Source organism: Urocampus carinirostris, chromosome 5, assembly GCF_059441175.1.
Source record: "Urocampus carinirostris isolate Australia breed hairy pipefish chromosome 5, RoL_Ucar_1.0, whole genome shotgun sequence".
NCBI classification, from domain to species: domain Eukaryota; kingdom Metazoa; phylum Chordata; class Actinopteri; order Syngnathiformes; family Syngnathidae; genus Urocampus; species Urocampus carinirostris.
Window position 1 is genome coordinate 46,358,565 of NC_142353.1, and position 14,621 is coordinate 46,373,185.

At 40.6% G+C, this 14,621-nt stretch overlaps 1 protein-coding gene across 1 annotated transcript; it reads left to right on the forward strand.

Moving 5' to 3' along the window:
- Positions 1-726: 726 nt before the first annotated feature.
- Positions 727-12,523, forward strand: rchy1 (ring finger and CHY zinc finger domain containing 1). The gene is made up of 9 exons (XM_088335253.1): positions 727-839; positions 3,829-3,948; positions 4,036-4,151; positions 6,623-6,701; positions 6,775-6,819; positions 6,889-6,947; positions 8,231-8,260; positions 9,884-10,004; positions 12,165-12,523. The coding sequence occupies exons 1-9, from the start codon at positions 789-791 to the stop codon at positions 12,336-12,338; spliced, it is 795 nt and encodes a 264-aa protein (XP_088191379.1). The 5' UTR covers positions 727-788; the 3' UTR covers positions 12,339-12,523.
- The last annotated feature ends 2,098 nt before the right edge of the window (positions 12,524-14,621 follow it).

The window sequence follows — 14,621 nt, forward strand, 5'->3', positions numbered from 1 at the left end:
TTTACGGCAAAAACATATAGGTTGAAAGGCAGTGCCATTTGGACCGGCCAATTAACCTCACATACATGTTTTTGTAATGTGGGAAGAAACCGGGAGAAACCCACGCAAGCACGGGAAGAACATGCAAACTCCACACAGGAGGTTTGATCTCATGACCTCAGAACTGTGCCACACACGCACTAACCACTGCCCCGCAGTGCTGCCTTGCACAACACAGTACAAGGGTTGGGTAGGGTTACTTTAATTTGATTACTTTTAATTACTTTTGGATGACTCCAATACCAAATATGCTCATAAAAGACAAAATAAACTAAATATGAATAAAATGACTCAATTTTGTTCAGGCTTGGGGAGTAACGGAACACATGGAACGGCAAAAATGATGTTGGCAAGCTGTTTGGATTTATTTTCATTTTGTTTCTGTCACATTTCATGTTCGTTTTGCCAGAGATCAAAGAGATCAAAGCCAGGAGAGACAGCTTACCACGTGTTGTGAGTCATCATTTTATTAATATTTTGTTTATTTTGTCTTTTATCAGCATATTTGGTATTGGAGTCATCCAAAAGTCATTGAAAGTAATCCAGTTCAAGTAACCCTACCCAATCCTGTTGACAGGTATGTGTCTGTTGCTCCCTCACCATTTGAACATCAGTAGCGGTTCGCATCCATGTAAGGGCAGTGTAAGATAAAACTTTCGAGATTTCTCTAAATACCCAAGACGAAGAAGAAATCATAGTTGTGTGTTGTTATCAAGCGAAGAAGAAACAATTTTAATGCGAGGACAAAAATGGCGGCACGCGTCGGATGCGAACATTATAAGCGAAGCTGTTTATTGAAAGTAAGTTCGTTTTGCGTTTATTCAGTGTCAACACTAAATACTATTCAAATATAATAATGCGTTTGTAGTGTGGTGATTATTTTTATTGGACGATTCACATTTTCCGCCGAGCCCACGGTTGCCTATTACGTGTACTTTAGAAGAAATTGTGTAGGGTAACTCTGAATATTTTGGAATGCACGCAGTCGCAGTGTTTGGGAAGTTTTCTTTAGTCGTTTTGTTTTAGCCCGTATAAGGTTATATTTAAGCGCTATATAAACGTCCCATATACTTGATTTCATGTCATTGTTATAAAAAAATAGGGTCACAGATTTCACAATGATATTGTGCAGAAGTCTGGGGCAATCATTCCAAAAGTTCCCTTTTTATCCCCCAAAAATGTGCAATTAGAACCATACACAGGGTAGGATATCGAGATCATACTCATATTTTATTCCTTCAGTCCAAATGATTAAAATTGAATGATTTAGTCAAAATTTTCACTGCACAACTCCTATTTAAGGTCAACAAAAACATAGTGCCAGAAAACATCCAAAAATGATTCATTCGGAAAGAGATGAAATTATAACTTGTGGGGCTGTCATTCATAATCCCAAAGGTGAGAACTACCAGGAAAAGTATGTGTATGTCTGTGTGCGGAGTCAAGTCAAGTCACATATATTTATGACGCCCTTAATCACAAAAATGTCTCAAAGGACTGCACAGGATTCCAATGACACAATGACCTGATCTTAAACCAACATGCGGGCAAGGATTAACTCAAAACCTCAGCGTGAGGAAAAAGAGAAACCTTGAGAACGGACCTCACAAGTGGTAATCCCCCTTTCAGGAAGACCAGGGTGAATTCCATTTAGCATTACAGTACACAAACATAGCAAACACTAGGTAACATGATGAAAGCGCACTGTTGGCATTGGCATACAGCTACCTTATGATTATTGGTTAATTCTTGGAAGTGGGGTTAAATAGACTAGGTCAACCACTAAAAAGATCATTTTACCAGGAAATCTTAATGACCCAGCACTCGTGAGCTATTTTCAGAATAGGTCCGCTGGCACCTCAGCTAGCCTTAGGGTGCCCCACATTGTCTGTATGACTAAGACTCAGGAAAGGAGAGTATCTTTTAATGCTGTTTCAATCATAAAGGCAAGCTCATTGGGATCTGAATGAATGAATGAATGAAAAACTTTATTTGAACATTAAAATTTAAACAGAACAAAAACAATAACTCAACAACAAAATAATGTTATATAACATGTTCGAAAAGGGGTAGTCAGAAGCAAATGCTTATATTCCCTACCCCTTCATCTTCCCTATTAAATACACCAATTATATAACAATAGTAATAATATTAAAAATAACAGTTATAACAATAACACAAAGTTAATCATAGTTCTAGACGCATTCGTATCACTCATACCCCATTTTCTTCATCGCTGTATTCCGCCAGTAATGTTTTTTTGTATTTAAATTTGAAGACGTGAATAGTTGGATATTGTTTGATCTTGTTTTGTCAATTGTTCCAAAGTTTGACTCCGCACACAGACACACACATACTTTTCCTGGTGGTTCTCACCTTTGGGATTATGAATTCACGACAGCCCCTTGAGTTATCATTTCCCTCTTTCTGAATGAATGATTTATGGTTGTTTCCTGGCACCATGTTTTTGTTGACCTTAAATAGCAGTTGTGCAGTGAAAAAAAATACTATATCATCCAATTTGAATCATTTGGACTGCAGGAATAAAATATGAGTATGATCCCGATATCCTACTCTGTGCATGGTTCTTATTGCATGTTTTTGGTGGATAAAAAGGGAACTTTTGGAATGATTGCCCCAGACTTCTGCACATCTCACAACATACTATCTAGGAACGGGTGTTACCTTTTATGTCAATTCCTAATAAAAGCACATTAGTTCACTTATTGGTGCCTACCAATATTCCCACAACAGATTCTTAGACGTAAATTGGGAAAGAAACGTGTAAAGTAAGGTAATTTTAGTTGTGTATTTCTCAGACTCCTATGCTATGAAATTAACCTGTTTTGATATTTTTAATATACAAGTAATTATCACACACAAACATAGTCACGGTTCAAAGATCCATGTTTTCAATGTATTTCCATTGTTTGTAATGTAAGACGCATGCGCGACTCCATTCATTTACTCCGCATGCTTGACCTTTCAATAAATACGCCTATTGGAACCGGATGTACCAAACAAGATGGCTGCCGGGTCGACCACCTACATGCGCAGTAGTAAAAACCCTATTTTTCTATGCCTTTACTTGAATACTAGAATAGAATATACCTAGAAGTAGCTCAGGAGGTAGAGCGCTCGTCTTGGGATCAAGGTATCCCAGTTCGAATCCCGGCTCGTCCGTGTTACATGTCGAAGTGTCCTTGGGTAAGACACTGATCCCCTAATACCCCCAATAAGCAGGTTAGCGCCTTACATGGCTGCAAGGCCGCTATTGGGAAATGTGAAGCACATTGTAAAGCGCTTTGAGAAGTCATTGACTTGAAAAGCGCTATCATTTCATTTCATTGTCATTGTTACAAAATGGGTTAACATATTGTGACAACGAAATTGGGCATGACACTCCCGTTTCACACATTCACAGTGAGGTAAAAGCCAAGAAGATAAGGTTATAAAACAAGGAGGATAAGGCTGTAGTTATAATTGACATGATATTTACGCAAGAAATGTCGGCATGTAGGATGTTACATACAGTTTGTATCGTAATACAGTTGGTATCGTGAGGGTTGTGCAATTTTGCATTTGGTGCAAAAGTCATCATAGTGCAAAAAAAAATAGTCAACATATGCATTGGTGCAAACATAGTCATCATAGTGCAGGAAAAAAAAAGGAAAAATGGTCAGCAATGAGTTTATATCTTTATAAACTCCGACAAACGCTAATGCATTTTTGCTACATTATAATATATTAAGTTCATGAAATGACTGCACACTATTTTTGTTGATTCAGGCGCCCTGCTGCGGTAAACTTTATGTATGTCGACTTTGTCACGATGCAGAGGAGAACCACCAGATGGATCGCTTTCAAGTAAAGGAGGTGCAATGTTCTGAATGTCAAACGTTGCAACAAGTAAGTCAACTGCACAATAATGATAAGCGGAGCATTCAAAATCCATGTCGCGTTTATAGATTTTAATTTTAGTGTTCCATACTACAGGTACAACAGACATGCCAACAGTGTCTTGTGCAGTTTGGAGAGTATTACTGTGATACTTGCCACTTGTTTGACAAGGACAAGAAACAGTACCACTGTCTTGCATGTGGCATATGTAGGTGAGTACTCTTCTTTGAGTCCCTATTCTGGCTCAATTTAACCTGTATTTACACGTCATACAGTTTTTGGCGCATGACTGCAAAACGGTCATTCGTTTCAGTTACGAGTGACTTCATTTCAAAAGTAAAATGACTCTGACAGTAACTACCTGGTTACAAATTACCGTAATAACCGGATCCAGGCTGTTGTTGTTGTTGTTGAGACACTCAAGGCGCCTAAGGTGATCCTTAGTAGCGCTAGACCCGCTCGTGGGAGGCTCCGTAGTTCTCCGAAGGAGAGGGGGCTGCGACTGTCCTGTGCCGCCAGGCCTGACGGGGTGTGACCCAAGCAAACCAAGCATACGAAGCCTCTGAAGTCCTTAGTACGTTCGGACAGGCCGGTGCATGATTTATGGAAGCCCCGTGGGCAGGTAGTACAGGTGATTGGGGTGTGGTCGCAGCGAATGGTTCGAAAGCACCACTGGCATTTGGACTGGGGGCCAGGGTTGCTCTCGAAGTAGCCCGCCCTAAGAAGAACAGAGAGAGGAGAGTAGAAGAGAGAAAGAGAGGGACAGATAGAGAGAAAGACCGACAGAGTAAAACGCAAAAAGGGGGAAAAGAGAGTGAGAGAGGTGGGGAGAGAGTAGGAAAGAGAGGGATAGAGAAAATGAGAGACAAGAGTGTAAAAGGGGGAAGAGAGAAAAGGAGAGACAAAGAAGGATAGAGGACCAAGAAAGCTAGAAAGAGCGAGTCTGAGTGGATTGAGTTGGATTTGTAAGGCTCCCCCGGGAGAGAGCCCTTCGCAGGACACCATGGGAAGGTTCCTAGTCTTTGTCCTGCGCCTGTTGCTGTCAAGACCAGAACGTGCACGTATTTTTTCCTTCTACAGTGAACGTCCGAGCGACTTCATTTTTGAACTTTTTTTATAATAAACCTCATTCATGTCGAGCAACTCAATTAAAATGTTAATGAACAATATATATATGATATAACGAAACACATGTACAATATAACGTGTTAAACTACATAAATAAACACATTTGAAATAAAAAGTATGATGTAAGATTATTTTGTATTTTGTGTGAGAAAATGCAACAATTTGTAAGGGCATGGAGCCCTGGAGCGCCACAGGTATGCAATAACTTGGTGCTTCCGGACTTTCCCAAGCGTTATAAGGTCGTGCATTTGCATATAGACGCATAGAGAACACAATACAAATAGATAAGTGGTTAGGAATCAGGCCAAAACCTCAGCTCCAGAAGAAAGATTCTAAAGAAGCTAACAAAAATTGATGACGCTACAAAACGTAAACGTACATGAAAAGCATGGTGGAAAGAGGAGTTCACCTGGCTTGTAGCAAACATTGCATGAACAAAGATGAGTCAATACAGGTTTATACTGATGGCAGATGGAAAACAGCCATGTCATATACAATGAATGTTAGATGTAGATTTATAATAGAATTACCGTATTTTCCGCACTATTGGGCGCACTGGGTTATAGGGCGCACCCCCAAAAAATAGTTTTTGGTCCTGTATCTTCCATAGGTAAGGCGCACCGGACTATAAGGCGCTACAATGGGAACGTCGACAAAACAGTCAGATGATTCAGTCCAACTGATTACTCCCTTAACATTCCCAAAGCTCGCAAAGAAGCAAATACGTGTCGTAGACACGTGCGGATGCGGTGTCCGTACGATGTCACTCAAATGCATCGTTTCAAATATCTTTCGGAAGGTTAAAGTCTTGGGATTCAAGAAATGCCAACCATTCCTTAGTTTCTATTTTCTTTTTCGCTCGCAACTTTACTGTGCATATGACAATAGACACTTGGAATTGAGTTGAATTCACTCAACTCATCACAGCAACATCAAGATCGTTCTAAAACAAGATACCGGGAAAATATAAAGCCACATAGCTCACCTAAGTTCTCACGTTCAATAATGATACGCAACCATGGTCTTCTTACAACCGTGAGTGAAGTAAATCCAGGAGAGTCAAATATTTACAAATACAGACTAATGAAACATATTTCTTTATGGCGTACTTTAGCAAGCTTGCCATTCACAGTCATCTTTTTCGGCCAATTGCAGGGTTTGTTTTGGCCCTCTAGCCTATCCGAGGCTCCGAATAACTTCGGCCAATAGCGATCGATTTAATTGATGATTGACACATTGGTTTTGGACAAGTAAATTGCTTAAAACCCAGGAGCTTCAGGGAGCTGAGCCCCCCTGCGCCCCCCCACCTGGCTCCGCCCTGGGCCCCCAAACCCCAGCTAGGTTTAAGACTTTTTCTCCTCACCTCAATCGCATCCCTGTGCTTATCAATCCTTAATACTTGGCAACAACAGGGTTTTTTTTGCGATGAGTCGTCTTATTGTGTTTCAAGGTGGGGAAAATGGGGCAGGCCAGGTGTCCAGTACCTTTTTCTCATGAGTTTCAGACACCGGTTACTGTAAATGAAGCGATGCCTTCACGTGCGTGTTTCTTCCAGGATCGGTCCAAGAGAGAAATACTTTCACTGCGACAAGTGCAATCTGTGTTTAGCGCAAGAGCTGCAGGGCAACCATAAAGTAATTATAACGGTTCGTCCTTGAATATTCGAAACAACGACGATCATGATAACCTTTTGTTCCTATCTTGCAGTGTGTAGAAAATGTGTCCAGACAGAACTGCCCAGTCTGCATGGAGGTATCTCCATATTTTAGACTTTTGATTACGATACTCGATACGGAGTTTGATATTGACGTTCACCTACAGGATATCCACACGTCTCGGATCGGAGCGCACGTTCTTCCCTGTGGTCACCTCCTTCATAAGTAAGCACTTCCGCACCTTCGTTTTTTTAAATGATTACAGGGTTCGTACAGGTGCTTGAAATCTTTGAAAAGGCTTGAATTTTGGGCGAAGGGCTTGAAAATGCTCAAAATGATTTCCATCGCCCTGTTTCCTGGCAGTCTGACGCCATAGGCTACGCTGTAAAAAAGTCTGTAAAAATGACGCCATAGGTGCCTCATATGTTCATTATCGAGTTTGATCAAGTATGTGCTAGCAGCAAGATGAATGAATGAAAACTATTTCGAACTTTTTAAAATAAAAACAGGACAAAAACAATGACTCTATAACAAAATAATGTTACATAACATGTTCGAAAAGGGTTAGTAAGAAGCAGACACTTATTTTCCCTACCCCTTCATCTTCCCTATTAAATAGATTTTACAGATAACTCCTCTTTTGTGTTTAAATACAACACAATTTCAAGGATACACACATTACATAGGTTAGATATCAATAATTATAATAATGAAAATTGTCACATATTTTATACACTCATCATCGTTGTACCCATCTATTAACGTTATAATGCTACTAGTCACTAAATATTATTGTGACACCAATGATAAGAACAACAATAGCAATACTATTAATAATAACAGTTATGATGTAACAATAACCACAAGGTTAACTATAGTTTTAAACGCAGTATTTCCAATCTGCCTCATATCCCATTTTCTTCATCCCTGTATTTTGCCAGTAATGTTTTTTTGTATTTAAATTTGAACACGTGAATAGTTGGACATTGTTTCATCTCAACTTGTAAATTATTCCAAAGTTTGACTCCGCACACAGACACACACATACTTTTCCTGGTGGTTCTCACCTTTGGGATTATGAATTTACGACAGCCCCTTATGTTATAATTTCCCACTTTCCGAATGAATCATTGATGGATGTTTTCTGGCACTATGTTTTTGTTGACCTTAAATAGCAGTTGTGAAGTGAAAAATTTGACTAAATCATCCAATTTGAATCATTTGGACTGCAGGAATAAAATGAGTATGATCCCGATATCCGATCCTGTGTATGGTTCTTATTGCACGGTTCTTATAACGACTTTATTTGAGTCATCGATGTCAACGACAAAAAAGTCATTTTGATCAACGCTGGATTTCTTCCTTGAAAGGCACTGGGGAAATTGGCCCTGAAAGTGTTGGACGAGTGCTTGAATTTGGCCATGAAAAAGGTTTACGAACCCTGTAATTTAGTATAAATTGAAGCGCAGGGATTACTTATAAATACGGATGATTTTTTTCTCTTGCAGGAGCTGTTTTGATGATATGGTCAGAACAAAGTAGGTCCACAGTGCACTAATTGTCATGACCAATGTTCCCTCTAAGCTGCACGTGTGCGCAATTGCGCACTACCCAGAGCTTTTCCGCACACAAGAAAATCGAGCCAGCTCACAAAAATCAGGGCTCGAAATTGCTCATTAAGAAGCCAATTAAGTCAAAGTTACAGTGCATGAAGGTCAAAATACAAGGGTTCCCCTGACGCTGTGTTCTAAATGCGGTATTTTGAAGTCAATGTCAAAGTAGAACGAAGTTGAGTAAAGTCAGTAGACTTTTTCGAGAACCGTCTTCTTCGGCTCGGCTCAATAAAAAGAACCGGCACTTTCGGGTCCCAAATGGCTCTTCGGGTTGTTTTTGCTTCTTTCATCCCTACACGACCAACTATTATGTAAAATGATGCACAAAATGACTTTAAGGAAGGAGGGAATAGAACAAAAAAAAAAATATATACCAAAATGAAAAAGTAGTGAAAAGCTGAGAAAAAAGAAACAAAAGGAAGAGAAAAAAGGAAAATTCAGAAAAACAGCCAGAAAAAAAGAAACGAAAGAAACAAAGGGAAAAAGGTAAATAGAGAAGAAAAACAAAAAAGTAACAGCAAGGAAAAAATACACAAAAGAGATTTTTTTTTAAAGGAATTTTAAAAAAGTAGAAAAAAACAGGGAAAAAGAAGCAAAAGTTTGTGTTGCATTCCAATCATTTCCAATGATATCAAGTGAATCTTGTTGCCATCATTGTACTTCCACTACAAAATTTGAATAAATAGTTGTGTATCTTGCAACCGACTAAATACAGTAAGACCTGGGTTATCGCGGTTAATGGGGACCAAGTGAAAATCCGCGAAGTAGCGGCGCACCCTTAAAAAATTTTTTTTTTTTTATTTTATTTTATTTTTTTAATTATTTTTTAGACCCGGTTAATGGGGAACAAAAGCACCCGCAAAAAGTGATAATCTGCGAAGCAGCGACGCCCCTTCAAAAAAAAAAAATCTCATCTCATTATCTGCACCGCTTATCCTTATTAGGGTGACGCCGCGTCCGCCAAATCCCCCCCCGCCCCATCCAGCCGGCCGCCTTATCCCGCGTCCGCTGACGTTCCGCCGAAAAACCCCGCAAAAAGTGGTAATCTGCGAAGCTGCGACGCCCCTTAAAAAAAAAGTTTATTTTATTTTTTATTTTAGTTTTTAAACATTACAGACCGCGAAGCTCTGAAGCCGCGAACGTCGAACCGCGAAGTTGCGAGGTCCCACTGTAAGCCCCCAAAAATGTTAGTATTATGCCACAAAAGATACCAGGAAATAAAAAGAAATGGAAATCTTGTGAAAGAATTGTAAAACCAAATGACGTTTGTAGGCAATCGTACATGATTCGATTCATTTTAAAGAGAAAAATAATTTTGCATTGCCGGAAACTCAGCAAAATGTAACGTGATGTCCAGTTTTGGACATGTTTGCTAATGACTTGGTTGCCACACTTGGGATTGCCGTTGCTCACTGTTGTTTCAAGCGTTGCTCACCCACTTTGTGTGAACGCTCAGACCGTAAGGAAAATGACAGGGAACATCGGTCATGACCACTGTGTGTTTTATTTTTTCATTTGACTTGTGTCCCCATTCATTCCCAATTGCAGTGCCTACCGCTGCCCTCTCTGCATGCACTCTGTCTGGGACATGGAAGAACACTGGAAACAGATGGACAAAGAGATTGCCCAGTCGCCCATGCCCACCGAATACCAGGGTACCACCGTCAAAGTACGGAGCATTTTTGTTCAAACGCTTCCATTTCTTGGCTTCGAAACGGGGGTCGGAAACCTACGGCTGGCGAGCCATAGATGGCTTTTTTTCATCCGGCTCGAAGGAAAAATAAATCTAGTATTTCGTCGAGATATCGTGTATTTGATAGGGTTTGGTTCAGTGTACACATGGGGCACAGTCTACAAGTGATATGGACAGCTAGCATACCATTCATCGATGAAATCTTATTGCAGAAAATATCAAAACTTGAAATAACAGCATCAAGGCCGAAGGCTACTTGAAAATAAGTGCAACAGAAACAGTGTTCTGGTTTGCCCGCGTCCCAAACGCATGATTTTTGCTGGGGGACGCATCGTCTCAAGTCAACGTGCGTCCCCGGGACGCAACTTTTTTTGACACAAAATTGTCATTCTTACCCGATGACTTTTTTTAACAAAGATTTACTGCACTCCAAACTTTTGGTCAGGCAGATCCGCCATTGTTGTTTTGGTTTCGCGGTTCGAGTTTTCGTCCGGACGCCGATCTCGGCCAACGAGATCTCGTTGCTTCGTTTTGACGTCATTGTTGTGGTGCTTGTCGTCGAGGGAAGGTGAAAATCAACACCAAATTGGTCATTTCTTCAGTGTCAGTAATAAGTCGAAACATAATGCAGAAAATTATAACCGGCAATAATTTCGGCACAAAAACACTGGTTATGCTATGCGGAGGATGATAATGGATTGGACCTTGAGAAGGCATTACAACTGTGGCGGGACAGCAAACTACGAAGAATATATGAACTGAAAAATCTAAAGTGATAACTTGCTTGTATTATCAATTAACTGATGATCAAAACTGAATGAAAATATAGATTCATATTTCAGCAATATTATTTTGTATAATGTACAATATTGTTGTGAACTGAAAAAATCTTGAAGAGATACCTGATTTGTATTACCAATAAACTGTGATGATTAAAACTGAATGAATATTTAGATTTATATTATATATTTGTAGGGTTACTTTATGCGGATTACTTTCAATGACTTTTGGATGACTCCAATACCAAAAATGCTAATAAAAGACAAAATATGAATAAAATGATGACTCTCAACACGTGGTAAGCTTTCTCTCCTGGCTTTGAGCAAAACGAACATAAAATGCGACAGAAACAAAATGAAAATAAATTCAAACAGCTTGCCAATATCAATTTTGCCGTTCCATGTGTTCTGTTACTCCCCAAGCCTGCACAAATTTTGTCATTTTATTCTTGCTAGGAGTTTTCTTTTCTTTATTTTCTTTCGTCGAATCGTTGGCTTCAACACACGTTTTCCTTGCCTCTGCGATCTTCCGAAGAATTTATCCGCCGTTTTTTCGTGCCGTCGTTATCACTTTCTGCATTATGTTTCGATTTATTACTGAGACTGAAGAAATGACCAGTTTTGCATTGATTTTCACCTAATAGCAACTGTTTTTTAGGAGGCATACTAAACCTTCGCTCGACGACAAGCACCACAACAATGACGTCATCTCGAAGCAACGAGATCTCGTTGGCTGAGATCGGCGTGCGGACGAAAACTCGAACCGCGAGACCAAAACAACAATGGCGGATCTGCCTGACGAAAAGTTTGGAGTGCGCTAAATCTTAAAAAAAAAAGTAACGGGGTAATAATGATAATTTTGTTTTTAAAAAGTTGCGTCCCAGGGACGCACGTTGTTTTGACACGATGCGTCCACAGCAAAAATCATGCGTCTAGGATGCAGGGATTTGGGCAAACCAGAACACTGGTACTCCATCGGAGAGAGCTGAAGTAATGTTGGAGTGTGTGGGAAGCCTTTTTCTGAACTCCTTTAGCTTTCTCTTATTGGCTCACGTCTCCCCGCAAGACGGCGTCTCGGCTCCTCCCATGGACGTGCCAAGCAGTTGTTTGCGCGCTTTGATGTCCGGCTCTCCCGCAATAGCGCCTGGTCGTTCTGCGTCAGCAAATCCACGAGTCCTGTTATCAAAATTTACGACACAAAATATAATGCATTTCGGACAGCCTGCCCTGACCTTTGAACTAAAGCACAGTCAGTGAATATCTTTATTGCATTAAACTGAATACGTGTAACTTGTAGTCAATCGTATAAAATCCTTTACCACTCACAAATTCGTATTTTCTTTCGTCCTTTCTCCAGATTATGTGCAACGACTGTCAAGCTCACTGTATCGTGCCTTTCCACGTCCTGGGGATGAAGTGCGCCGGCTGCGGCTCCTATAATACTGCCCAGGACGGAGGTCTTATCCAGCAGAATCCAGAGCCCGACAACCAACCGCATCCCGATCCGGAGGAGCATCACGATCAGTCTTGAGCATTGTTGGCAAAAAACAGCCCCATCAAAATATATAACGGCGTTATTTTTTCAGTATTGTTCATTGAACTCATTTTTCCTGACGTTACTGACGGTTAAATGCGGTGCGTTACTTTGGCTGCGGAATGCTGCTGCGTGCCCACTTTTTACCTGTAGAAAATAAAAAAGGTTTAAATTCATTTGTATTTCATCTTTTTGTGTAGATGTCTAGATAGATACTTTATTCATCCCCGTAGGGAAATTCACGCTCCCAGCAGTATCCTTGTGTTGATTATTAACAGGATGGCCTCAGGGTGCTGTGTTGTAGTTTAGCAAGAGCGGAGAGGATGGCGTCACACGCTAGTCCAAAAGTTGAGCGTCCCTGCAGCAGATGGAAATCTTTGTGCCCAGGGTTAAACCACCTCGTGCTCACGGAGATAGCGAGTCCGCCTCCTCTCTGCTTCCCGCAGGCTTTTGTGTCTCTGTCTACCCTAACAGCGCTGAAGCCAGGTAGCTCCACGTTAGCGTCCAGGATGCTAGACGTGAGCCACGTTTCCGTAAAACACAGCTAAGTGCACTCCCTGTATGCTTTGATGTTTTCCATCGGCACAGCCAGTTTGTCAGTCTTATTTAGCATGATTACGGACTGTACCGAAGACTTATAACGCCGCTAGCTGCTTAGCTAGCTCCGGCTCTCCATTTTCGATAGGGCCCCCTCATCACGCCGGCACCAGAATTCTTCAGCGTAAGGAGTCGATTCCTCGAATAAACACATTTTTGTGCGTTAAAACCCATAACTATAGGAAAGTCATCCATCCAAAGTGTAGTTGTCAAACGGGACAAAAAGCCAGAAGTAGACACTTAAAACAAGAAATCACAAAAAGTGCAAAATAACACCGAGCTGCTGGAAAGGCTGCTGCTCGCGGCAGCGCCTATGATCCTAGTTTCAATAGATTTTCCTGAGTGAATGTGTTCTTAAAACATGTATAGTGTATTCCATTTATTGTATTTTCTACATTTTTTTAAATTCCCCCCCCTTTTTAATCCCTTAACGTTGCTGTAAGATTCTCCTCATATCCTAATCCAAAATGTAGCCAAAGTCAATTGAATGCTGTTCTTGACCTGTTTGGAGAATATAGAAGCTTTTGGTCTATCTTGGAAGGGAACACTCATTTCATAACACACTCAAAAATGAAATAATCACTGCAAGTGCTACTAACGTAGAGCGACCCAAACTGGAACACACAGAAATAGGTTTTTTTTCTTGCCTGAAATCATTTTTGCAATCACATGCCTGAGGATGTTCTTGATTTGGGCTTTTTTTTTTTTGAGATTGTGAAAGAGTTCTGTTTGACATCCCTTTCATCAGGCCCGCTAAAGGATTAAAGCCGGCCGGCGAGACAACAATCAGAGAAGCGCAAGAGAAAAACAAGCTGCAGGTTGAAATAGATACTTTATTCATCACCGCAGGGAAATATGTCAACTTGATATTGCCAAAGCCAGGTGCCTCGAACAAAGACACTACTTCTCTCTCTCTCCCTCTCCCTTAAGTAAAATTGAAAATTTGGTGTGATGTGACTTGATTTGAGCTGGTTGAGTAAAGTAACTGGTGGATGCAGATGGGGGCACAAGACAGCAGATTGAAAATGAAACCAATCAACCTTTTACTCGCAAGGATAATCATTCTCTAAGAAAATTTCCCTGGTTAATTGCTCTTCTTATTTTCAATTATTGCTAATTGTGATTCACCCTGGAAGGGGGATTACCACATATGAGGTCCTTTCTCAAGGTTTGTCTTTTTTCCTCACACTGAGGTTTTTGAGTTGTTCCTTGCCCGCATGCTGGTTTAAGATCAGGTCATTGTGCAATTGTATAATTGAAATCCTGTGCAGTCCTTTGAGACATTTTTGTGATTAAGGGCGTCAGAAATAAATGTGACTTGACTAGACTCGACTTTCCAAAAGTCAATCACTGATTGAGCACACTTGCACGAAATAATGGTGCGTTAAAATGAATCACGAGTTGCATTAGCTCAGGAGGTAGAGCGCTTTTCTTGGGATCAAGAGGTCGCAGGTTTGATTCCCAGCTCTGGCCGCGTTCCTTCCCTCTGAAGCCTTTCCCCCACTACACTGTATTTAAGTAACAACGGGTTGGACAAAGTCAAAGAAGAAAAGGAACACCCCTTTGCCCCTCCCCATGGGGCAGTACCAACATTTTGAAACAGAGAAACATGATACAATCTGATTAGAAATACACACTTTTGAGGAAATACGTTTAAGCCTACTTACAGTTGTCTATGCCATG

What these genes read in the sequence shown, in the direction of transcription:
- rchy1 (XM_088335253.1), top strand. Translation starts at nt 789, where the DNA reads ATGGCGGCACGCGTCGGATGCGAACATTATAAGCGAAGCTGTTTATTG. An exon ending in AATGTCAAACGTTGCAACAA is followed by an intron (nt 3,949 to 4,035) that starts GTAAGTCAACTG and finishes TCCATACTACAG; the next exon opens with GTACAACAGACATGCCAACA. An exon ending in TGTGGTCACCTCCTTCATAA is followed by an intron (nt 6,948 to 8,230) that starts GTAAGCACTTCC and finishes TTTCTCTTGCAG; the next exon opens with GAGCTGTTTTGATGATATGG.